Source organism: Cetorhinus maximus, chromosome 5 (assembly GCF_964194155.1).
Source record: "Cetorhinus maximus chromosome 5, sCetMax3.hap1.1, whole genome shotgun sequence".
NCBI lineage: Eukaryota > Metazoa > Chordata > Chondrichthyes > Lamniformes > Cetorhinidae > Cetorhinus > Cetorhinus maximus.
Window position 1 is genome coordinate 175,022,199 of NC_135883.1, and position 26,062 is coordinate 175,048,260.

Here is a 26,062-nt window from a genome sequence, read left to right on the forward strand (position 1 = left end):
TCGCTGATCCATTCCCCTCTCGCTGATCCATTCCCCTCTCGCTGATCCATTCCCCTCTCGCTGATCCATTCCCCTCTCTCTGATCCATTCCCCTCTCACTTATTCATTCGCATCTCTCTGATCCATTCCCCTCTCACTGATCCTTTCCCCTCTCACTGATTCTTTCCCATTTCGCTGATCCGTTCCCCTCTCACTGATCCATTCCCCTCTGATCCTTTCCCCTCTCACTGATCCATTCCCCTCTCGCTGATCCATTGTTCCTCTCACTTATCCATCCCCCTCTCACTGATCCAAACCCATCTCACTGATCCTTTCCCCTCTTGCTGATCCATTGTTCCTCTCACTTATCCATTCCTCTCTCGCTGATCCTTTCCCCTTTCAATGATCCATTCCCCTCTCACTGATCCATTCCCCTCTCACTGATTCAATCCCCTCTCACTGATTCATTCCCCTCTCGCTGATCCATTCCCCTCTCACTGATCCATTCCCCTCTCACTGATCCATTCCCCTCTCACTGATCCATTCCCCTCTCACTGATCCAATCCCCTCTCACTGATCCATTCCCCTCTCACTGATCCATTCCCCTCTCACTGATCCTTTCCCCTCTTGCTGATCCATTGTTCCTCTCACTTATCCATTCCCCTCTCGCTGATTCATTCCCCTCTCGCTGATCCATCCCCCTCTCACTGCTCCTTTCCCCTCTCGGTGATCCATTGTTCCTCTCACTTATCCATTCCTGTCTCGCTGATCCTTCCCGCTCTCACTGATCCATTCCCCTTTCAATGATCCATTCCCCTCTCGCTGATCCATTCCCCTCTCGCTGATCCATTCCCCTCTCGCTGATCCATTCCCCTCTCGCTGATCCATTCCCCTCTCGCTGATCCATTCCCCTCTCGCTGATCCATTCCCCTCTCATTGATCCATTTCCCTCTCACTGATTCATTCCCCTCTCACTGATCCATTCCCCTCTCTCTGATCCATTCCCCTCTCGCTGATCCATTTCCCTCTCGCTGATTCAATCCCCTCTGTCTGATCCATTCCCCTCTCGCTGATCCATTCCCCTCTCTCTGATCCATTCCCCTCTCACTTATTCATTCGCATCTCTCTGATCCATTCCCCTCTCACTGATTCTTTCCCCTCTCACTGATTCTTTCCCATTTCGCTGATCCGTTCCCCTCTCACTGATCCATTGTTCCTCTCACTTATCCATCCCCCTCTCACTGATCCAAACCCATCTCACTGATCCTTTGCCCTCTTGCTGATCCATTCCCCTCTCACTGATCCATTCCCCTCTGATCCTTTCCCCTCTCGCTGATTCATTCCCCTCTCGGTGATCCATTGTTCCTCTCACTTATCCATTCCCCTCTCGCTGATTCATTCCCCTCACACTGATCCATTCCCCTCTCTCTGATCCATTCCCCTCTCACTGATTCAATCCCCTCTCTCTGATCCATTCCCCTCTCACTGATTCTTTCCCCTCTCACTGATTCTTTCCCATTTCGCTGATCCGTTCCCCTCTCACTGATCCATTCCCCTCTGATCCTTTCCCATCTCACTGATCCATTCCCCTCTCGCTGATCCATTGTTCCTCTCACTTATCCATCCCCCTCTCACTGATCCAAACCCATCTCACTGATCCTTTCCCCTCTTGCTGATCCATTGTTCCTCTCACTTATCCATTCCCCTCTCGCTGATTCATTCCCCTCTCACTGATCCATTCCCCTCTGATCCTTTCCCCTCTCGCTGATTCATTCCCCTCTCGGTGATCCATTGTTCCTCTCACTTATCCATTCCCCTCTCACTGATCCATTCCCCTCTCACTGATTTATTCCCCTCTCACTGATCCATTTCCCTCTCACTGATTCAATCCCCTCTCACTGATTCATTCCCCTCTCACTGATCCATTCACCTTTCACTGATCCATTCCCCTCTCACTGATTCAATCCCCTCTCACTGATTCAATCCCCTCTCACTGATTCATTGCCCTCTCACTGATTCAATCCCCTCTCGCTGATCCATTCCCCTCTCGCTGATCCATTCCCCTCTCGCTGATCCATTCCCATCTCGCTGATCCATTCCCCTCTCGCTGATCCATTCCCCTCTCGCTGATCCATTCCCCTCTCTCTGATCCATTCCCCTCTCTCTGATCCATTCCCCTCTCTCTGATCCATTCCCCTCTCGCTGATCCATTGTTTCTCTCACTTATCCATTCCCCTCTCTCTGATCCATTCCCCTCTCTCTGATCCATTCCCCTCTCTCTGATCCATTCCCCTCTCTCTGATCCATTCCCCTCTCTCTGATCCATTCCCCTCTCACTGATCCATTCCCCTCTCGCTGATCCATTCCCCTCTGTCTGATTCATTCCCCTCTCGCTGATCCATTCCCCTCTCGCTGATCCATTCCCCTCTCGCTGATCCATTCCCCTCTCGCTTATCCATTTCCCTCTCGCTGAATCAATCCCCTCTGTCTGATCCATTCCCCTCTCTCTGATCCATTCCCCTCTCACTTATTCATTCGCATCTCTCTGATCCATTCCCCTCTCACTGATCCTTTCCCCTCTCACTGATTCTTTCCCATTTCGCTGATCCGTTCCCCTCTCACTGATCCATTCCCCTCTGATCCTTTCCCCTCTCACTGATCCATTCCCCTCTCGCTGATCCATTGTTCCTCTCACTTATCCATCCCCTTCTCACTGATCCAAACCCATCTCACTGATCCTTTCCCCTCTTGCTGATCCATTGTTCCTCTCACTTATCCATTCCTCTCTCGCTGATCCTTTCCCCTTTCAATGATCCATTCCCCTCTCACTGATCCATTCCCCTCTCACTGATCCATTCCCCTCTCACTGATCCATTCCCCTCTCACTGATCCATTCCCCTCTCGCTGATTCAATCCCCTATGTCTGATCCATTTCCCTCTCACTGATCCATTCCCCTCTCACTGATCCATTCCCCTCTCACTGATTCAATCCCCTCTCACTGATTCAATCCCCTCTCACTGTATTCATTCCCCTCTCACTGATTCATTCCCCTCTCACTGATTCAATCCCCTCTCACTGATTCATTCCCCTATCACTGATCCAATCCCCTCTCGCTGATCCATTCCCCTCTCACTGATCCATTCCCCTTTCACTGATCCATTCACCTCTCACTGATCCATTCACCTCTCACTGATCCATTCACCTCTCACTGATTCGTTCCCCTCTCACTGATTCGTTCCCCTCTCACTGACCCATTGTTCCTCTCACTTATCCATTCCTCTCTTGCTGTTCCTTGTTGCTCTCACTGATTCATTCCCCTCTCGCTGATGCATTCCCCTCTCACTGATCCATTCCCCTCTCACTGATCCATTCCCCTCTCACTGATCCATTCCCCTCTCACTGATCCATTTCCCTCTCACTGATTCAATCCCCTCTCACTGATCCATTCCCCTCTCGCTGATCCATTCCCCTCTCACTGATCCATTCCCCTCTGATCCTTTCCCCTCTCGCTGATTCATTCCCCTCTCGGTGATCCATTGTTCCTCTCACTTATCCATTCCCCTCTCGCTGATCCATTCCCCTCTCACTGATCCATTTCCCTCTTACTGATCCATTTCCCTCTCACTGATTCAATCCCCTCTCACTGATTCATTCCCCTCTCGCTGATCCATTCCCCTCTCACTGATCCATTCCCCTCTCACTGATCCATTCCCCTCTCACTGATCCAATCCCCTCTCACTGATCCATTCCCCTCTCACTGATCCATTCACCTTTCACTGATTCAATCCCCTCTCACTGATTCATTCCCCTCTCATTGATTCATTCCCCTCTCACTGATTCAATCCCCTCTCGCTGATCCATTCCCCTCTCGCTGATCCATTCCCATCTCGCTGATCCATTCCCATCTCGCTGATCCATTCCCCTCTCGCTGATCCATTCCCCTCTCTCTGATCCATTCCCCTCTCACTGATCCATTCCCCTCTCACTTATTCATTCGCATCTCTCTGATCCATTCCCCTCTAACTGATCCTTTCCCCTCTCACTGATTCTTCCCATTTCGCTGATCCATTCCCCTCTCACTGATCCATTCCCCTCTCACTGATCCATTGCTCCTTTCACTGATCCACTCCCCTCTTGCTGATCCATTCCCCTCTCGCTGGTCCATTCCTCTCTCGCTGACCCATTCCCCACTCGCTAATGCATTCACCTTTCACTGATAAATTTCCCTCTCACTGATTCATTCCTATTTTGCTGATCCTTTCCCCTCTCACTGATCCATTCCCCTCTCGCTGATCCATTGTTCCTCTCACTTATCCATCCCCCTCTCACTGATCCAAACCCATCTCACTGATCCTTTCCCCTCTCGGTGATCCATTGTTCCTCTCACTTATCCATTCCTCTCTCGCTGATCCTTTCCGCTCTCACTGATCCATTCCCCTTTCAATGATCCATTCCCCTCTCACTGATCCATTCCCCTCTCACTGATCCATTCCCCTCTCGCTGATCCATTCCCCTCTCGCTGATCCATTCCCCTCTCGCTGATCCATTCCCCTCTCACTGATCCATCCCCCTCTCACTGATCCAAACCCATCTCACTGATCCATTCCCCTCTCACTGATCCATTCCCCTCTCACCGATTCAATCCCCTCTCACTGATTCAATCCCCTCTAACTGATTCATTCCCCTCTCACTGATCCATTCCCCTCTCGCTGATCCATTCCCCTCTCGCTGATCCATTCCCCTCTCACTGATCCATTCCCCTCTCACTGATCCATTCCCCTCTCACTGATCCATTCCCCTCTCACTGATCCATTCCCCTCTCACTGATCCATTCCCCTCTCACTGATTCAATTCCCTCTCACTGATTCAATCCCCTCTAACTGATCCATTCCCCTCTCGCTGATCCATTCCCCTCTCACTGATTCAATCCCCTCTCACTGATTCATTCCCCTCTCACTGATCCATTCCCCTCTCACTGATCCATTCCCCTCTCACTGATCGATTCTCCTCTCGCTGATCGATTCTCCTCTCGCTGATCCATTCCCCTCTCACTGATCCATTCCCCTCTCGCTGATCCATTCCCCTCTCGCTGATCCATTCCCCTCTCGCTGATCCATTCCCCTCTCAATGATTCATTCCCCTCTCACTGATCCATTCCCCTCTCACTGATCCATTCACCTCTCACTGACCCATTGTTCCTCTCACTTATCCATTCCTCTCTTGCTGTTCCTTGTTGCTCTCACTGATTCATTCCCCTCTCGCTGATGCATTCCCCTCTCACTGATCCATTCCCCTCTCACTGATCCATTCCCCTCTCACTGATCCATTCCCCTCTCACTGATCCATTTCCCTCTCACTGATTCATTCCCCTATCGCTGATCCGTTCCCTCTCGCTGATCAATTCACCTTTCACTGATTCAATCCCCTCTCACTGATTCATTCCCCTCTCGCTGATCCATTCTCCTCACTGATTCATTCCGCTCTCACTGATCCATTCCCCTCTCACTGATCCATTCCCCTCTCGCTGATCCATTGTTCCTCTCACTTATCCATTCCCCTCTCGCTGATTCATTCCCCTCTCGCTGATCCATCCCCCTCTCACTGCTCCTTTCCCCTCTCGGTGATCCATTGTTCCTCTCACTTATCCATTCCTGTCTCGCTGATCCTTTCCGCTCTTACTGATCTTTTCCCATCTCGCTGATCCATTCCCCTCTCGCTGATCCATTCCCCTCTCGCTGTTCCATTCCCCTCTCGCTGATCCATTCCCCTCTCGCTGATCCATTCCCCTCTCGCTGATCCATTCCCCTCTCGCTGATCCATTCCCCTCTCGCTGATCCATTCCCCTCTCGCTGATCCATTCCCCTCTCGCTGATCCATTCCCCTCTCGCTGATCCATTCCCCTCTCGCTGATCCATTCCCCTCTCGCTGATCCATTCCCCTCTCGCTGATCCATTCCCCTCTCGCTGATCCATTCCCCTCTCGCTGATCCATTCCCCTCTCACTGATCCTTTCCCCACTCACTTATTCATTCGCATCTCTCTGATCCATTCCCCTCTCACTGATCCTTTCCCCTCTCACTGATTCTTTCCCATTTTGCTGATCCGTTCCCCTCTCACTGATCCATTCCCCTCTGATCCTTTCCCCTCTCACTGATCCATTCCCCTCTCGCTGATCCATTGTTCCTCTCACTTATCCATTCCCCTCTCACTGATTCATTCCCCTCTCACTGATCCATTCCCCTCTCACTGATCCATTCCCCTCTCACTGATCCATTCCCCTCTCACTGATTCAATCCCCTCTCACTGATTCATTCCCCTCTCACTGATTCATTCCCCTCTCACTGATTCAATCCCCTCTCGCTGATCCATTCCCCTCTCGCTGATCCATTCCCCTCTCACTGATCCATTCCCCTCTGATCCTTTCCCCTCTCGCTGATTCATTCCCCTCTCGGTGATCCATTCCCCTCTCTCTGATCCATTCCCCTCTCGCTGATCCATTGTTTCTCTCACTTATCCATTCCCCTCTCACTTATTCATTCGCATCTCTCTGATCCATTCCCCTCTAACTGATCCTTTCCCCTCTCACTGATTCTTCCCATTTCGCTGATCCATTCCCCTCTCACTCATCCATTGCTCCTTTCACTGATCCACTCCCCTCTTGCTGATCCATTCCCCTCTCGCTAATGCATTCACCTTTCACTGATAAATTTCCCTCTCACTGATTCATTCCTATTTTGCTGATCCTTTCCCCTCTCACTGATCCATTCCCCTCTCGCTGATCCATTGTTCCTCTCACTTATCCATCCCCCTCTCGCTGATCCAAACCCATCTCACTGATCCTTTCCCCTCTTGCTGATCCATTGTTCCTCTCACTTATCCATTCCCCTCTCACTGATCCACTCCCCTCTCGCTGATTCATTCCCCTCTCGGTGATCCATTGTTCCTCTCACTTATCCATTCCTCTCTCGCTGATCCTTTCCGCTCTCACTGATCCATTCCCCTTTCAATGATCCATTCCCCTCTCACTGATCCATTCCCCTCTCGCTGATCCATTCCCCTCTCGCTGATCCATTCCCCTCTCGCTGATGCATTCCCCTCTCGCTGATCCATTCCCCTCTCGCTGATCCATTCCCCTCTCGCTGATCCATTCCCCTCTCGCTGATCCATTCCCCTCTCGCTGATCCATTTCCCTCTCGCTGATCCATTTCCCTCTCGCTGATTCATTCCCCTCTCGCTGATCCATTCCCCTCTCACTGATCCATTCACCTTTCACTGATCCATTCCCCTCTCACTGATTCAATCCCCTCTCACTGATTCAATCCCCTCTCACTGATTCAATCCCCTCTCACTGATTCATTCCCCTCTCACTGATTCATTCCCCTTTCACTGATTCAATCCCCTTCACTGATTCATTCCCCTCTCACTGATCCAATCCCCTCTCGCTGATCCATTCCCCTCTCACTGATCCATTCCCCTCTCACTGATCCATTCACCTCTCACTGATCCATTCCCCTCTCACTGATTCGTTCCCCTCTCACTGACCCATTGTTCCTCTCACTTATCCATTCCTCTCTTGCTGTTCCTTGTTGCTCTCACTGATTCATTCCCCTCTCGCTGATGCATTCCCCTCTCACTGATCCATTCCCCTCTCGCTGATCCATTCCCCTCTCACTGATCCATTCCCCTCTCACTGATCCATTCCCCTCTCACTGATCCATTCCCCTCTCACTGATTCAATCCCCTCTCACTGATTCATTCCCCTATCGCTGATCCATTCCACTCTTGCTGATCTATTCCCATTTCGCTGATGTATTCCCACATAGCTGATCCATTCCCCTCTCGCTGATCCATTCCCCTCTCACTGATTCGTTCCCCTCTCACTGACCCATTGTTCCTCTCACTTATCCATTCCTCTCTTGCTGTTCCTTGTTGCTCTCACTGATTCATTCCCCTCTCGCTGATGCATTCCCCTCTCACTGATCCATTCCCCTCTCACTGATTCATTCCCCTCTCACTGATCCATCCCCCTCTCACTGATCCATTCCCCTCTCACTGATGCATTCCCCTCTCACTGATCCATTCCCCTCTCACTGATTCATTCCCCTCTCACTGATCCATTCCCCTCTCGCTGATCCATTCCCCTCTCACTGATCCAATACCCTCTCACTGATCCATTCCCCTCTCACTGATCCATTCCCCTCTCACTGATTCAATCCCCTCTCACTGATTCATTCCCCTATCGCTGATCCATTCCACTCTTGCTGATCTATTCCCATCTCGCTGATGTATTCCCACATAGCTGATCCATTCCCCTCTCACTGACCCATTCCCATCTCACTGACCCATTCCCCTCTAGCTGATCCATTCCCCTCCCGCTGATCTATTCCCCTCTCATTGATCCACTGTTCCTCTCACTGATTCAGTCCCCTCTCCTTGATCCATTCCCTTCTCATTGATCCATTATTCCTCTCCATGATCTATTCTCCTCTCCCTAATCATTCCCCTCTCACTGATCCTTTCCCATCTCATTAATCCATTCCCATCTCACTGATCCATTCCCATCTCGCTGATCCATTCACATCTTACTGATCTATTATTCCTCTCCCTGATCCATTTCACTCTCCCTGATCCATTTCACTCTCCCTGATCCATTTCACTCTCCCTGATCCATTCCCATCTCCCTGATCCATTCTCCTATCACTCATTTTACTAACGGGACGTGGTGGTGTAATTGTATTTTCACTAGATTAGTAATACAGGGACCCAGGGTAATGTTCTTCTGTGAAATATCTCCCTTATAGCAACATGGCAGATGGTAGAATTTGAAATCAAGAAAAATCTGGAATTAAAATCATTGTCGATTTTTGTAAAACCATCTGGTACACTAATGCCCTTTAGGGAAAGAAATCTAATGTCTTTACATGGTCTGCCTACATGTGACTCCAGACCCACACCAATGTGGTTGGCTCTTAAATGTCCTCAAGGGCAATGGGATGGGCAGTAAATGCTGGGCTAGCCAGCGATGCCCACATCCCAAGAATGAATAAATAAAGAAAATCTATTCCCCTCTTGCTGATCCATTCTCCTCTCACTGATCCATTATATCTCTTACTGATCCATGTTCCACTCATTAATATTTTGCATTTTGCATGCTACTTTCTCTGCTAAATTATATTTAAATCTCTTGAAGCAGAAAGTAGCTGCACTGATTTCATGTTGTCTGGGACAAGGAATTTCTTCTCCTTGTGCTCTGCTGTTTGCAATGTTGTTGACTCAATGCTTTCTCTCAAAATAGAACCTCCAATTACCCACCCGATTGAGATGGGGTGAATTTGAAACCAAGGCAGGTGTCACTTTTTGACAAGCACTAAAAGCCACTTATCTCACACAATCCATGCTCAGCAGCTCACGGTATGCATTAGCATAATGATCAATGACCTGTCCTGTTTTTAAAATAGACACAGTACAATGGGTGGTGGAAGCTTCATGCCACTGTAGTCAGGGTCCACTGCCTGATGAACAGTTCCCTCTTACAAAATGCAGTGATGTCAGAAATCACTGTGTCTGTGTGTGTGTTGTATGTGGATTCAACAAAAAAGACTTGTATCTATGCAGCACTTTTCATAGCCATAGGATGTCTCAAATCGCTTTACAGCCAATTAAGTACTTTTGAACTGTTGTGGAAAATGTAGCAACCAGTTTGCATCCCAAACAGCAATGTGATAATGACCCGATAATCTAACCTACATGCAAACATATGAATTAGGAGCAGGATTAGGCCACTTGGCCCCTCAAACCTGCTCCGCCATTCAATAAGATCATGGTTGATCTGTTTGTAACCTCAACTCCACATTCTTGCCTACTCCTGATAACCTTTCGCCCCCATGCTTATCAAGAATCTATCTACCTCCGCCATAAAAGTACTCATTGACCCCGCATCCATCACCTTTTGAGGAAGAGAGTTCCAAAGACTCACAACCCTCTGAAAGAAAAATGTTCTCTTCATCTCTGTCTTAAATGGCCAACCCCTGATTTTTAAACCATGACCCCTAGTTCTTGATTCTCCCATAAGAGGAAATATCCTCTCTACATCCACTCTGTCAAGACCCCTCAGGATCTTAAAGGTTTCAGTCAAGTCACTTCTTATTCTTCTAAACCCCAGTGGATACAAGCCTAACCTGTTCAATCTTTGTTCATAAGACAACCCTCCCATTCCATGTTTTAGTCTAATAAACCTTTTCAGAACTGCTTACACAGCATTTACATTCTTCCTTAAATACGGAGACCAGTACACAATACTCCAGATGTGGTCTCACCAATGCCCTGTATAACCAAAGCACATCCTCCCTACTTTTGTATTTGTAAAGGGAATATCATTTTTAATATTACTGTGGGATATTGAAGCAGGCTTGTGGGGATTTTAGGCATGAGTGGATTTTATCAGAAGTGGTACCAAATTTTAGCACTGTGGTTCCTCCATTGACTAAACTACTGAAAAAGAACAAGAAATTTCAATGGGCACAGGAGTGTCAGAATGCATTTGACAGTTTTAAAACTGTGCTGACGACTACACCAGTTTTGGGAGCATCTAATTTTGCCAAGCAGTTTAAGTTGGCAATTGACGCAAATAATTCGGGTATTGTTACAAGAAGGTGAAACAAGAATTGAAAAGCCAGTAAGATTTTTTTCACAGAAGCTGAGTGTACATCAGCAACAATACTCATTCATCGAAAAAGAGACTCTAGGTCAGGTGTAGGTGTTGCAACATTTTGAGGTTTACGTTGCAAGCAATTCTTCAGAACCAATTGTTTATACAGACCACAATCCTTTAAAATTTCTGGAAGAATTTCGAGACCGGAGTGCCAGACTGTTCAGATGGACTTTATTCCGGCAGCCATTTCATTGACAGATTATATATATGGCAGGACGAGAAAATTTAATTGTAGATGTGTTGTCAAGAGTTTGAAGTTCAAAAGAAATTGAACATTTGAAACATGGACAATAGACTGAAATGATCTCTGTTGATACAAAGGCCTTGTGTATATTGTCATATTAATGTATGCACCTGGCAGTGTAATAGTTTTGGGTATAGGGATGAGGATAGTAAGTAATGCGAAATACATTAAGAAAATGAAACCATCTTATAAAATGACGATGGTTCGTTTTTCTATAAGGATGAAGATATAAAGGGAATATAATTTTTCTTAGTATTACTGTGGGATATTGAAGGAGGCTTGTGGGGACTGTGTTTGTGTGCTGTGCGTGTGTGTGACTAATTTAACTAAACTGAAGACAGTCAGAATGCAAGGTTTAAATCATCAGAGGGGTAAGGTGTAAAAGCAGGCATTTTGAAATGGAGATGGGCAAGCAAAGATGAAATCCCAGTGGATATAGTATGGATGGGAACTTGCATTAGGTGATAAGTGAGGAGGGAAGTTTAGCTGTTTGAATTTCAAAGAGACATGACCGCAAGTTTTACAAGTGGCAAAATCATAAATAAATAAGGCAAAGTTATTAAGTTTATTTTTCCCAAAAGTGCTGTCCTTAATGACAACATGAAAGATTTTTATATTCTGGGAAAGGTAGTTTCCAAAGAAAGTTTGAAACAATTGGTTTTAAAGATCAAAAGTGAGAAAATATATTTAAGGAAAGATTAAAAGCTGTATGGTGAGTGGTCAAGTGAGATCTTGAAAGGTGGGCTGTGCGAAAACAGACTTGTGAAAAGCAGCCTCTAGCCACCCCAGAGAAGTGCTTGCTTGTTCCAGGAAGCAAGGTATTGTGAAAAGCCTTGGAATTTCTATTGTCAAGTGAGAGGAAGAGAGAAGCTGTGAAATATCTCCCTTATAGCAACAGTGGGTGCCTCATGGTAATATTACTGGAAGTTTTATAGATTAAGAATCTATTGGACTGTTACCTGGAAAAGGTTGTTTAGTTGTGGGTTTAGCTAAGTAGAAGTCTTTTGGGAAATGTTATAAGACTAAATATAACTGTGTAACTATAATTTTGTATGTTTAAGTTTTCTTAATAAATGTTTTAATTTAATATTTAAAATCTCCAAAAGTGGTAGTAGAATCTTTCCTTATGACTTCACATACATTCTCAAAATAAAAATACAAATTGCAAATCGTTGTGATAGAAACATAGAAAAATAGAAGCAGGAGTAGATCATCTAGCCCTTCAAGCCTGCTCCACCATTCAGTATGATCATGGCTGATCCTCTACCTCAACACCATACTCCCGCTCTCTCCCCACACTCCTTGACGTGTTTAGAATCTAGAAATTGATTCCCTTCTTAAATATATTCAGTGACTTGGCCTCCACAGCCATCTGTGGCAGAGAATTCTACCACAAAAGTGAATCCAACCATTTCCACCTGATGTTCAATGACATTATCATCACTGAATCCCCCACTATCAACATACCATTGACCAGAAACAGAACTGGGCTAGCCATATAAATGCTGTGGTTACAAGAGCTGGTCAGAGGCTAGGAATCGTGCGACGAGTAACTCACCTCCTGACTCCCCAAAGCCTGTCCACCATCTACAAGGCACAAGTCAAGAGTGTGATGGAATACTCCCTGCTTGCCTGGATGAGTGCAGCTCCCACAACACTTAAGAAGCTTGACATTGTCCAGGACAAAGCAATCAGCTTGATTGGCAACGCTCCCTCCACCACCGACACACAGTGGCAGCAGTGTGTATACCATGTACAAGATGCACTGGAGAAATTCACCAAGGCTCCTTAGACAGCACTTTCCAAACCCACGAACACCATCACCTAGAAGGACAAGGGCAGCATATAGATGGGAACACCACCACCTGCAAGTTCCCCTCCAAGTCACTCACCATCCTGACTTGGAAATATATCACCGTTCCTTCACTGTCACTGGGTCAAAATCCTGGATCTTCCTTCCTAACAGCACATGTACCTACACCACATGGACTGCAGCAGTTCAAGGGGGTAGCTCACCACCAACTTCTCAAGGGCAACTAGGGATGGGCAATAAATGCCGGCCCATTGAATGAATAAAAAAAAATGTTCACCACCCTCTGGCGATAAATTTCTCCTCATCTCAGTCCTAAATGGCCCACCCCGTCATTCTGGTATCCAGTCTGTCCATCCTTGCCAGAATTTTATACGTTTCAATGAGATCCCCTCTCATTCTTCTAAACTCCAGTGAATACAGGCCTAGTTGGTCCAATCTCTCCTGATATGACAATCCTGCCATCCCAGGAATCGGTCTGGTGAACCTTCGCTGCACTCCCTCTATGGCAAGTATATTCTCTCTGAGGTAAGGAGACCAAAACTCCACACAATACTCCAGGTGTGGTCTCACCAAGGCCCTGTACAGCTGCAGTAAAACATCCTTGCTCCTGTACTCAAGTCCTCTCACAATGAAGACCAACATACCAATTGCCTTTTTAACTGCTTGCTGCACCTGCATGCTTGCTTTCAGTGATTGGTGTACAAGGACACTCAGTGTTAGGTAAGGAAACAGCTAAAGAAGATCAGTTGCTGATTATTAGGTTGTTTAACTAAGTATCCATTTGGTTCTGTAAAAGCGATAACAGCTGAGACTAGCTCTGTCTGTGGAGAGTTTTATGACAAGCGATAAAACTCTTGTCTTCTTTCAATCTTCATTTCTAAACAACTATTGGAACTCAACACCCAGGCCCCTTTTTACATCAACATTTCCCAATCTATCACTAGTTAATTAATACTCTGCCATTCTGTTTTTCCTATCAAAGTGGATAACTTCACACTTATCCATGTTATACTGCATCTGCCATGTATTTGCCCACTCACGCAACTTGTCTAAATCGTCTTGAAGCCTCTTAACACCCTCCTCATCGCTCACATTCCCACCTAGTTTTATGCCGTCAGCAAACTTTTGGCTCCCTCATCCAAATCATTGATATACATTGTGAATAGCTGAGGCCCAAGCAGTGATCCCTGTGGTACCCCACTAGTCACAAACTGCCATTCCGAAAAAGACCCATTTATTCCCACTCTCTGTTTCCTGTCTGCAAAATTCATTCTCAATCCATGCCAATATATTACCCCCAATCTCATGTGCTTTAATTTTACACACTAACTTCTTATGTGGGACTTTATCAAAAGCTTTCTGAAAATCCAAACACACCACATCCACTGGTTCTCCCTTATCAATTTTGCTAGTTGAGTCCTCAAAAAAACTCTAGTAGGTTTATCAAACATGATTTCCCTTTCATAAATCCATGTTGACTTTGTCTAATCCCATTGATATTTTCTAAGTGTCCTGTTATCACATCCTTTATAATAGACTCTAGCATTTTCCCTATCACTGATGTTAGGTTAACTGGACTGTAATTCCTAGTTTTAGAACCATAGACCCATAGAAAAGTTACAGCACAGAAGGAGGCCATTCGGCCCATCTTGTCCATGCCAGCCCGAGGACACCCAGGTGCCCTTTCTAATCCCACCTTCCTGCACCCGGCCCATAGCCCTGCAGTTTACAGCACTTAAGGTGCAGATCCAGGTACTTTTTAAAAGAGTTTAGATTTTCTACCTCTACCACCAACTTGGGCAGTGAATTCCAGACACCCACTACCCTCTGCGTAAAAAAGTCCTTCCTCATGTCCCCCCTACACCTTCTGCCACTTATCTTGAATCTATGTCTCCTGGTTCTAGAATTCTCCACCAAGGGAATTAATTTTATCCTGTCCACTCTATCTATTCCCCTCATAATTTTGTACGCCTCAATCAAATCACCTTTCAGCCTTCTTTGCTTGAAGGAAAATAACCCCAACCTATCCAATCTCTCCTCATAGCTATACTTTTCTAACCCTGGCAACATTCTTGTAAACCTCCTCTGCACTCTCTCCAGAGCTATTACATCCTTTCTGTAATGTGGTGACTAGAACTATACACAATACTCCAGTTGTGGCCTCACCAGTGTTTTATACAATTCCAACATTATATCCTTACTTTTATATTCTATACCTCTGCCAATGAAGGAGAGCATTCCATATGCCTTCTTTACAACCTTGTCTACTTGAACTGCTGCCTTCAGGGACCTATGTACTTCTACGCCATGATCTCTCACTTCATCTACCCCTCTTAGTATATTCCCATTTATTGTGTGATCCCTGTTTGACCTCCCTAAATGTATGACCTCACACTTCTCTATGTGCCACTTTACTGCCTACTCCACCAACCCATCTACATTGTTTTGGAGATTATGGCTATCCTCTACACTATCCACTACTCGGCCAATCTTTGTGTCATCTGTAAATTTCCCAATCGTGCCCCCCGTGTTCATGTCCAAATCATTAATATATAACACAAACAGCAAGGGTCCCAACACCAAGCCCTGTGGAACGCCACTTGAGACAACTTTCCATTCGCAAGGGCATGCATCGACCATTACCCTTTGTTTCCTGTTACAAAGCCAACCTTTTATCCAGTTTGCCACATTACCCTGAATCCCATGGGCTTTTACTTTCCTGACCAATCTGCCATGTGGGACCTTGTCAAATGCCTTGCTAGAATCCATGTATACAACATCCACTGCACTACCTTCATCAACCCTTCTTGTCACTTCCTCAAAGAATTCAATCAAATTTGTGAGGCAAGACCTTCCTTTAACAAATCCAAGCTGACCATCCCTGACTAGTCCATGCCTTTCCACATTTCAGTTAATCCTATCTCTCAGGATTGATTCTACTAATTTGCTCACCACCGCCCTTGATCCTTATCCCTTGAATCTTTTAACAAATAAAAATCTAGCAATCTCAGGTCTGAGAATTTCAATTCACCCAGCACCCAGAGTCTTTTTGGGGGCAGAACGCCATATATCCAATATCCTTTGTGTGAAAAGGTTCTTCCTAATTCACTCCTAAATGGCAGAATTGGAACTCTAAAACATGTATTAAACATGCATTTCAAATCATAATTCAATCATTAATATATCATTTCAGCCATTAGACAAAATGTAAAATACAAGCTAATGATGTATGTTACTGATAGGTCAATCTAATGTTTTCTGATTATGTTTTGGGATGTGGGCATTTATTATCTATCTATACACCTGCTTTGTTGGTATTTAGAGTCAACAATGTAATGTGGGACTTTTTTCACAACAATCCATTATTTTTTTCTGGTGCTAATCCATAAATTACATCATGTATTGAATTCAATCCTGTAATCTACCATGGTTGAAACTGAATTACAACTGTTGTGTTGCTAATCCTGTCCTATAAGCATTACACAACACGAGCCCAATTTTGCTGATACACGTATCATCATTTCATCCTGAGCATAATACGCTAATCTCATCAATTCATTTTCTGTTTCTAGGTTTTAATTTATTGGGCAATGTGTAGACTTATTGGAACCACAATCTGACCATAACTCAAATCACTCTGGATAATCTAATTGGACATTTTGATTTTGGTTCTTATCTTATGGGTCAGAAAATTACAGTTGGTACAGCAGGATACTTTCCTGTTGTGAACAGTAAATTTGTGGATAAGTGGGAAAAAGGTTGTTATAATAAATAATCAGTTTACTAGATCATCTTACTAGAATTATAATAACAGGGGAGTCATCAGTTGTCCACTCCTCCATCACCCCCTACTCCTCAACCCCCACTTATGGCACCTCCCCATGCCCACGCAGAAGATGCAACACCTGCCCCTTCACTTCCTCTCTCCTCACCGTCCAAGGGCCCAAACACTCCTTTCAAGTGAAGCAGCATTTCACTTGCATTTCCCCTAACTTAGTCTACTGCATTCGTTGCTCCCAATGCGGTCTCCTCTACATTGGGGAGACCAAACGCAAACTGGGCGACCGTTTTGCGGAACACCTGCGGTCTGTCCGCAAGAAAGACCCAAACCTCCCTGTCGCTTGCCATTTTAACACTCCACCCTGCTCTCTTGCCCACATGTCTGTCCTTGGCTTGCTGCATTGTTCCAGTGAAGCCCAACGCAAACTGGAGGAACAGCACCTCATCTTCCGACTAGGCACTTTACAGCCTTCCGGGCTGAATATTGAATTCAACAACTTTAGATCTTAAACTCCCCCTCCCCCCATCCCCACCCCGTTTCTACCCCCCCCCTTTTTTTTTCAATAATTTATATAGATTCTTCTTTCCCTACCTATTTCCATTATTTTTAAATCTAAAACTAAAACCTTGTTAGTCTTTCCACCCCACCCCCACTAGAGCTGTACTTTGAATATCCTGTCTTCCATTCTTAATTAGCACTTTTCTTAGACAAATATCACCACCTTCAACACCTCTTTGACCCTTTTGTCTGTGACATCTTTTGATTATCTGCTCCTATCACTGCTTATCTCCACAATCACCCCACCCTCAACTTCTCTCTCCAACCCCCCTGCGCCCCCCCCCCACCCACCTTGAACCAGTTTATATTTCTCCCTTCTCCTAACTATGCTTCAGTTCTGCCAAAGGGCCATGAAGGCTCGAAACGTCAACTGATTTCTTCTCCGCCGATGCTGCCGGACCTGCTGAGTTTTTCCAGGTAATTCTGTTTTTGTTTTGGATTTCCAGCATCCGCAGTAGCTTTTAGCTTTTTGTTTTTAAGTCATCAGTTGTGCTTGTTCATCTCAATGCTGCTCTAGTTATTATGAAGCACTTCATGATCTTTTATTCCCTCCTTCCTTTTTTTAAACAATGGGGTTACATTTGCCACCCTCCAATCTGACAGGACTGTTCCAGAATCTACAGAATTTTGGAAGATGACAACCAACACATCCACTATTTCCACGGCCACCTCCTTTAGTACCCTGGGATGTAGATTATCAGGCCCTGGGGATTTATCAGCTTTCAGTCCCACTAATTTCTCCAGCACTCTTTTTTTAGTGATACTAATTTCCTTCAATTCTTCCTTCTCACTAAACCTTTGGTTCCCTGGTGTTTCTGGGAAATTACTTGTGTCTTCCTCCATGAAGACAGAACTAAAACATTTGTTTAACTGTTCTGCCATATCCTTGTTCTCTATTATAAATTCTCCTGTTTTGGACTGTAAGGGACCTACATTTGTCTTCACTAATTTTTTTCTTCTTATGTACTTTCAGAGGCTTTTACAGGCCTCTTTTATATTCTTTGTAAGTTTACTCTCATAGTCTATTTTTCCACTTTTAATCAATCTCTTGGTCCTCCTTTGCTGAATTCTAAACTGCTCCCAATCCTCAGGCTTACTACTTTTTCTAGCAACTTTATATGACTCCTCTTTGGATCTAATCCTATCCATAAGCTCTTTTGTTAGCCATGGCTGGGCCACTTTTGCTGTTGTGTTTTTGCACCAGAAAGGAACTGTTGCAGTGCATGCATTTGTTCCTTAAATATTAGTCATTGCCTATCCACCGTCATGCCTTTTAATGGAGTTCCCCACACCCCTCTGGAGCCCCCCTCCACAGGAACGCCTCTCACTACCTGACTAACCCCCCCACCTTCCCCTGAGTACCTCCCCACACCCCCAACCCTGGACTACACCCACCTCCCTGACTGCCCTGCACACCCCACTGTGTGCCCTCCCCACCACCTGATTATCCCCCCCACCGACCACCCATGGAAACCCCCGACCCTCCCCGACTACACTCCATTCCCCCCAACTGCTGTACCCACTCCCTTGATTACACCCTGACCCCCCGCCCCTGACTGTGCTCTCCACCCACCGACCACACCCCCAGCCTCCCCAGCTGCCCTCCCCACCCTCTGACTATATCTCCAGCACCCCAACCCCGCTCCTGACTGCGATCTGCACCCCCTGACTGCACCCCCTGACTACACCCCACCACCCAACTGCCCTCCCTGCCCCCCAGACTTCCCCTTCCCCCAACTGTGCTGTCCACCCCTTGACACCTACCCCAACCCTGACTGCCCTCCACAAATCCCGACCTCACCTCCACTGACCACCTGATCAGCTCTCCCACTGACCATCCCCCCCCACTGTCGTCCATCTCCTCCCGACCACCCAAACCCCACCCCACCCCAACCCATCCAACTCATCCCACCCCTCAAATCCTGCCCCCCCTACCTAATAAATATACCTTCTCCTTGGCTTCTCAGTGGCTGGACCTTTAGCTGCATAAAGCAGGTAAGTTTAGTGCTGTGAATAAAAGGGACATGTCCTCTCTCACTCCGATGCTGCAGCTGGACAGGAGTCCGTGGGAACCTGCTGCGCGACACAGATCTTGCCCGGCCTGAGCTGGAAGGTCGGGTGAGATTGGAGCAGCTGGATTTCCAAGTTAAGTAACTGCGAGTGGAGTGGCAATCCGGTTCAATTGCCACTGCACCAGAAGTTGCAGCCCATCATTTCTAATCCCATTGTCCAGTGTCTTGTCCACCAGATCTGTCTCCCTAGTAAACACTGAAGCAAAATAGTTATTTAACATTCTGCCATTTCGCTAATACCACCTGTGATTTTATCCTATCCTTCTCACTCAAGCCTTTCCTTGTTTATTTATGTGCTTGTAGAATATTTTATGTTATCCTATAAATTAATTTCATAGTTCCTCTTTGTCTTTTTAATTTTTTTTTTCCATTTCTCCCTTAATCACTTCATATTATCCCTTGTCATGCTGACCCCTACTGTCCAATTATTGTCAGTCTAACCTCAGTGGTGGGGAAACTATTGGAAGCAATTCTGAGGGACAGAATTAATCTACACTTGGAGAGCAGGGATTAATCAAGGACAGTCAGCATGGCTTTGTTAAGGGGAGGTCATGTCTGACCAATTTGAATTTTTTGAAGAGGTGACCAGGTGTGTAGATGAGGGCAATGCATTTGGCGTAATCTACTTGGATTTCAGCAAGGGTTTTGATAAGGTCCCGCATGGGAGACTGATAACGAAGGTAAGAGCCCATAGGATCCAAGGCAATTTGGCAAATTGGATCCAGAATTGGCTGAGTGGCAGGAAGCAGAGGATGATGGTCGAGGGGTGTTTTTGTGACTGGATGTCTGTGTCCAGTGGGGTTCCACAGGGATCGGTGTTGGGTCCCTTGCTGTTTGTGGTATATATAAACTTGAACGTAGGAGGGTTAATCAGTAAGTTCGCGGATAACATGAAAGTTAGTAGGGTCGTAAATAGTGAGGAGGATAGCCTTAGATTACAGGAGGATATAGACGGGCTGGTCGGATGGGCTGATCAGTGGTAAATGGAATTTAATCCGGATAAATGTGACGTGATGCACTTGAGCAGGACAAACAAGGCACAGGAATACACGATGAATGGTGGGACCCTGGGAAGTACTGAAGATCAGGGGGACCTTGGTGTGCATGTCCACCGGTCCCTTAAGGTAGTGGGACAGGTAGATAAGGAGGTTAAGAAGGCATATGGGATACTTTCCTTTATTAACCGAGGCATAGAATATAAGAGCAGGGAGGTTATGCTGGAACTGTATAAAACACTGGTTAGGCCACAGCTAGAGTATTGCGTGCAGTTCAGGAATCCACATTATAGGAAGGATGTGATTGCACTGGAGAGAGTGCAGAGGAGATTTACCTGGGCTGGAGAGTTTTAGTTATGAGGAGAGATTGGATAGACTGGGGTTATTTTCCCTGGAGCAGAGGAGATTGAGGGGGGACATGATTGAGGTGTATAAAATTATGAGGGGCATAGATAGGGTAGACAGGAAGGAACTTTTCCCCTTGGTGGAGGGATCAATAACCAGGGCATATAGATTTAAGGTAAGGGGCAGGAGGTTTAGAGAAGATGTGTGGAAGAATTTTTTCACCCGGAGTGTGGTGGGAATCTGGAACTCACTGCCTGAAAGGGTGGTAGAGGCAGAAACCCTCATAACATTTAAGTATTTGGATGTGCATTTGCAATGCCATGGCATACAAGGCTATGGGCCCAGTGCTGGAAAATGGGATTAGAATAGTTAGGTACTTGTTTGACCTGTGCAGACTCGATGGGCTGAAGGGCCTTTTTCTGTGCTGTAGACTTCTATGACTCAATGACTCTATTTAGTGTCTGCCTCTCTCCTTAACCTCAATTTTCCCTCGTCTTTATTCATTCACTGTGTCTCATTAATGTTTAGGTTATGTGTAGTTTCTTGGCAGAATATATTTTTCCTGGACTTAAACACCATTTTCAATGTTTCATATTGCTGTTCTACATCATTGTTTGCTAATATCATTGTCAATTTTATTTCACCACATTCTATTCTCAGGCCCTCAGCTTTTCTCCAATCTATTACCCTGTGTTTTGTCATGCTTTTTTTAAAGGGATGCGAATGTCGCTGGCTAGGCCAGTATTTATTTGTTCACCTCTAATTGCCCTTGCGAAGGTGATGGTGAACTGCCTTCTTGAAGTGCTGCAGACCTAGTGATGTAGGTTTACCCATGGTGCTCTTAGGGAGGGAGTTCTGTCATCTACTGCATGAGGACCTGCAGGCACTGCCATCTCCCCTCATTGCTTTCTCTGTGGCTACGAAGGTAATAACTGCACTCAACTTTAATGGCACAACATTTCAGGGGACCTCTGTAGAGTGGACATGCATTCATCAGGCCACTGCAGATTTAGCACATTTGGCATCTGAGCAAGACAGATGTCTAGTTTTACTGGGGTAAGTCCAGAATGTATTGGAAATATTCAACAGCTCTGCAGTATACTCTGTTAACTCCGTCTCTCTCTCTCTCTCTCTCTCCCGAGTTGCTGCTGGAGCTGCTGAGTATTTCCAGCATTTTTATTTCAGATTACCAGCATCCGCAGAATTTTCCTCCTGTTTTACTGGGGTGCTGGGTTCCCCGAGGTCCAGGGTAAAACAATGGCACCCACATTGCTTACATGCTCCTACAGAAAATCCCAACACCTATCTCACCAACAAGGCCTTGTGTGTCTTGCATAGCTGCAGCCTGCTGTGCCCTTAACAGTTCTGCCATGCCTAAAGACCTGGACTGGAACATTGTTGGGGTGGCTCAAACTATTTTAAGGATTATAGTATAATGACTTCCACTTAAAGGATTCCTCGTGGACTGCTGCAAAGGGGCATCAAAGCATGTTTCATCACTTAACTCTACCTTTCACATCTGTACCTTATCTTCTCTCACACCTTCAAGTTTGGGAATAATCTTTCCACAACCATTTTAGAATGTATCACATCTTCCCACTTCACCCCCAACCTGACCAGGATGATAATCACCATCTGACTGACTAATTTCAGTTCCGAATCCAAAGGCCCTAATGCTGATTTAAGACCAGAGTTCCTGATGCCTTTATTCGTCTACACCAATATGGCAGTCAGCACACTCTGGCTTGAATGTGCATACACTGCACATATTGGAGACTCAGGTGCCTTTTACATGCCTGAAACATGGATGCTTAAATTCCCTTGGAATCCTAGGCCTGAATTTTGATTTTGTTTACTTTCTGTAGGTGAATCTGGTGTTGGAAAGTCTGCTCTCATTCAAGAAATGCTTTCAAAGCTTCAGAAACCCAAAGGTTCATTGATCCAACCAAAGACCATCCTTGGGAACATCTTCTTTTACAACGAGATGAAACATGAAAGGTGAGCTTGCATGGGCCTATAGTACTGAAAGTCAGCAATGTACGAGTGTAGTGATCTTTAGTTTCCCTTTCTTGATTGATTCATAGGAATCATGTAGCCCTTGATAGAATCAGCCATGTGGCTACCTCAGGCCAATTTCTGTGCTCCTCCTCCCTGGGGCCCAACTGGCCCCAATCCAAGCCTTGGCTCATTTCTTGTTTGAGTCACAGTGCTTAATCACCTTGATTTGTAGCTTAATTCCATTTACCTGTCTTTGTTCCATATCCCTTGATACCATTACCCTATAAAAATCTATCAATCTCAGTCTTGAAAGCTCCAATTGACCACCAGCTTTCACAGGCATTTGGGGGAGTGAGATTGAGATTGCCACTACCCTTTGTGTGAAGACATGCTCCCTGATTTCCTTCCTAACGGCCTTTAATTTTAAGATTGTACCACCTTGTTTTGGATTTCTCCATTAGAGGAAATATGGTGCAGATATGGTTTGGATCAGTCATGAGGTAATTGAATGGTTGAAACATTTAAGGCATTTAATGGCCTACTCCAGTTCTTGTGTTCCTATAAGCGAATGCACCAATTATTCAATACACAACACAATGAGAACTCACTGCTCTTCTATGAATAGGGTTAAGTAGCTAATCAGGCAGCAGGCTTAAAATATCTCATCTGAATGATGTAATCTCTAAAGGTGCATCATTCTCCTGGTGTTGTACTCACATCCCAGCCTAGGGAAGCATGAAATTCTGCTGTAGGATTTATATGCACAATCTTCCAAATCAGAGGCAACTGGGCAACTGACTTAGTCAAGCTGACACTACGCCTGAACTAGGGGAGGTGCGGGGAGCAGGGCTTACGCAAAGGATGGGGAGAGCCCGTGAAAGGAGAACTTTGGGGGAGGTAAAACTCAGTCAATGAAAAGTCTGGAATTTAAAGTCTAATGATGACCATGAAATCACTGTTGATTATTGTAAAAACCCATCTGGTTCACTTCAGGGAAGGAAATCTGCCATCCTTTTCTGGCCTGGCCAACATGTGACTCCAGGTCCACAGTGATGTGGTTGACCCTCTCTGAATGCCCTCTGAAATAGCCTAGCAAGCCGCTCAGTTGTATCAAACTGGATGGACCACCTGGCATTGAGCTAGGCACAGGAAGTAACAACAGCAAACTAAGCCCTGTCGACCTTGCAAAGTCCCCCTTACAAACATCTGGGGGCTAGTGCCAAAACTGGGAGAGCTGTCTCACAGAATAGCCAAACGACAGCCTGACATAGTCATCCTCATGGAATCATACCTTACAGATAGTGTCCCAGACACCGCCATCCCTCGGTATGTCCTGTCCCACCGAAGGTGGCAAAGATGCACCACAGTGGTATACAGTCAGGAGGATGTTCCTTGGGAGTCCTCAACATCGACCTCGGCCCCCATGAAGTCTCATTACATCAGGTCAAACATGGGCAAGGAAACCTCCTGCTGATTACCACTGCTGATGGGGGAGCCAGCACAAAACATAAGGCTGAAGTATTCCCAACAATCATCAGCCAGAAGTACCGAGTGGATGATCCACCTCGGCCTCCTCTGGAGGTCCCCAGCATCAAAAATGCCAATCTTCAGCCAATTCGATTCACTCCACGTGACATCAAGAAATGGCTGAAGACACTGGATACGGCAAAGGCTATGGCCCTGACAACTTTCTGCCAATAGTACTGAAGACTTGTGCTCCAGAACTTGCCACACCCCTAGCCAAGCTGTTACAGTACAGCTACAACACTGGCATCTACCCAGCAATATGGAAAATTGCCCAGGTATGCCCTGTACACAAAGCAGGACAAATCCAACCCAGCTAACTACCACCCCGTCAATCTACTCTTGATCATCACTAAAGTGATGGAAGGGGTCATCATGAGTGCTATCATAGAAACACAGAAAATAGGATCAGGAGTGGGTCATTCAATATGATCATGGCTGATCCTCTATCTCAATGCCATACTCCCATGCTCTCCCCATACCTCTTGACGCCTTTAGAATCTAGAAATCTATTTATTTCCTTCTTAAATATTTTCAGCGACTTGGGCTCCACAGCCTTCTGGTGGTAGAGAATTCCATAGGTCCACCAGCCTCTGAGTGAAGGCGTTTCTCCTCATCTCAATGCTACCCTGTATCCTAAGACTGTGACTCCTTGTTCTAGACCCCACCCCCGCCAGAGGAAATATCATCCCTGCATCCAGTCTGTCCATCCTTGCCAGAATTTTATACCTTTCAATGAGATCCCCTCTCATTCTTCTAAACTCCAGTGAATACAGGCCTAGTCGGCCCGATCTCTCCTCATATGACAATCCTGCCAAACCAGGAATCCGTCTAGTGAACCTTCGCTGCACTTCCTCTATGGCAAACATATCCTTTCTTAGGTAAGGGGACCAAAACTGCACAAGCTTTGTAGGCCACCGGGCCATTCAAGCCTGCTCTGCCATTCAGTGAGGTCTAATTTTAACCTCAACTTCACATTCCTGCCTACTTCCCGATAATCTTTCACCCCCTTCTTTATCAAGAATCCATCAAGCTGTTCAAAGCCTCTGCTTCCACTGCCTTTTAAGGAAAGAGTTCCAAAGACTCACAACCCTCAGAGAGAAAACATTTCTCCTCACCTCTGCTTTAAATGGGTGGCCAACAGTTACCCCTAGTTCTAAATTCACCCACAAGAAGAAACGTCCTTTCCACATCTACCCTGTCAAGACCCCTCAGGATCTTATGGCCAGGATTTTTAGCTCGTTGGGCAGGCGCGTGTCTGACCTAACCAAGTTTAAAATGATGTACGATGATGTCTAGCGAGCGTCCCGATGTCAATGCACACTCGTACGATATTACATTCAGCGGGCATGTGACAGAGTCAGCAGCACGCCCACTGACAATGAAAAGGCCAATAAATCCATTAATATTATAATTGAAATTCATTTCTCGCTGCCCGTCCAATCTTACGATAGGCGGTCAGGCGAAAAGGCCAAGCGGCCTTTGCATTTTTTAGGAAACTTCATCCACGGGCGGGATGAGGTTTCCAACAGCAAATAAAAATTAAAACCTTTCATTAGGAACATGTCCCTGCTGATGTGACAGTCACATGAAGGAATATGTTTTATAATACTTTAAAAACCTTTCTTTTTAATATGTTAAACATCCTCCTGAGGCGGCACTGTACCTCAGGGAGCTTTTTCAGCACGCGCCTGCATGCATGTGCAAACTTGACCTCTTGTCCTCCTCCCCCAACACCCCACCCCCACCACCCAGGCAGTGCTGCCACTCGCAACTCACGCTAAGGCCCGCCAACGAGAAATCGCGGTCCGGCTCCGATCGCGGGTAGCGGTCATCTTCCCGGCTGCCCCCGCTGAGCGCACCAGACAAGGGCAAAATCCTCCCCGAAAAGTTTCAATCAAGTCACCTCTCACTCTTCTAAACTCCAGTGCACACAAACCTAACTTGTCCAACCTTTCCTCATAAGACAACCCTCCAATTCCTGGTATCAGTCTGGTAAATCATCTCTGAACTGCATCCAACATGCTTACATCATTCCTCAA

At 46.0% G+C, this 26,062-nt stretch overlaps 1 protein-coding gene across 1 annotated transcript in view; it reads left to right on the forward strand.

The window, feature by feature from the left end:
- Positions 1–26,062, forward strand: part of LOC144681154 (dynein axonemal heavy chain 6-like) — a gene marked incomplete at its 3' end in the record, with an annotated part of 934,896 nt that overhangs the window by 757,103 nt on the left and 151,731 nt on the right. Inside the window, exon 41 of the mRNA XM_078542881.1 lies at positions 22,364–22,496. Within this exon, the coding sequence (XP_078399007.1) occupies positions 22,364–22,496 (133 nt within the window). The remainder of the gene's footprint in view (positions 1–22,363; positions 22,497–26,062) is intronic.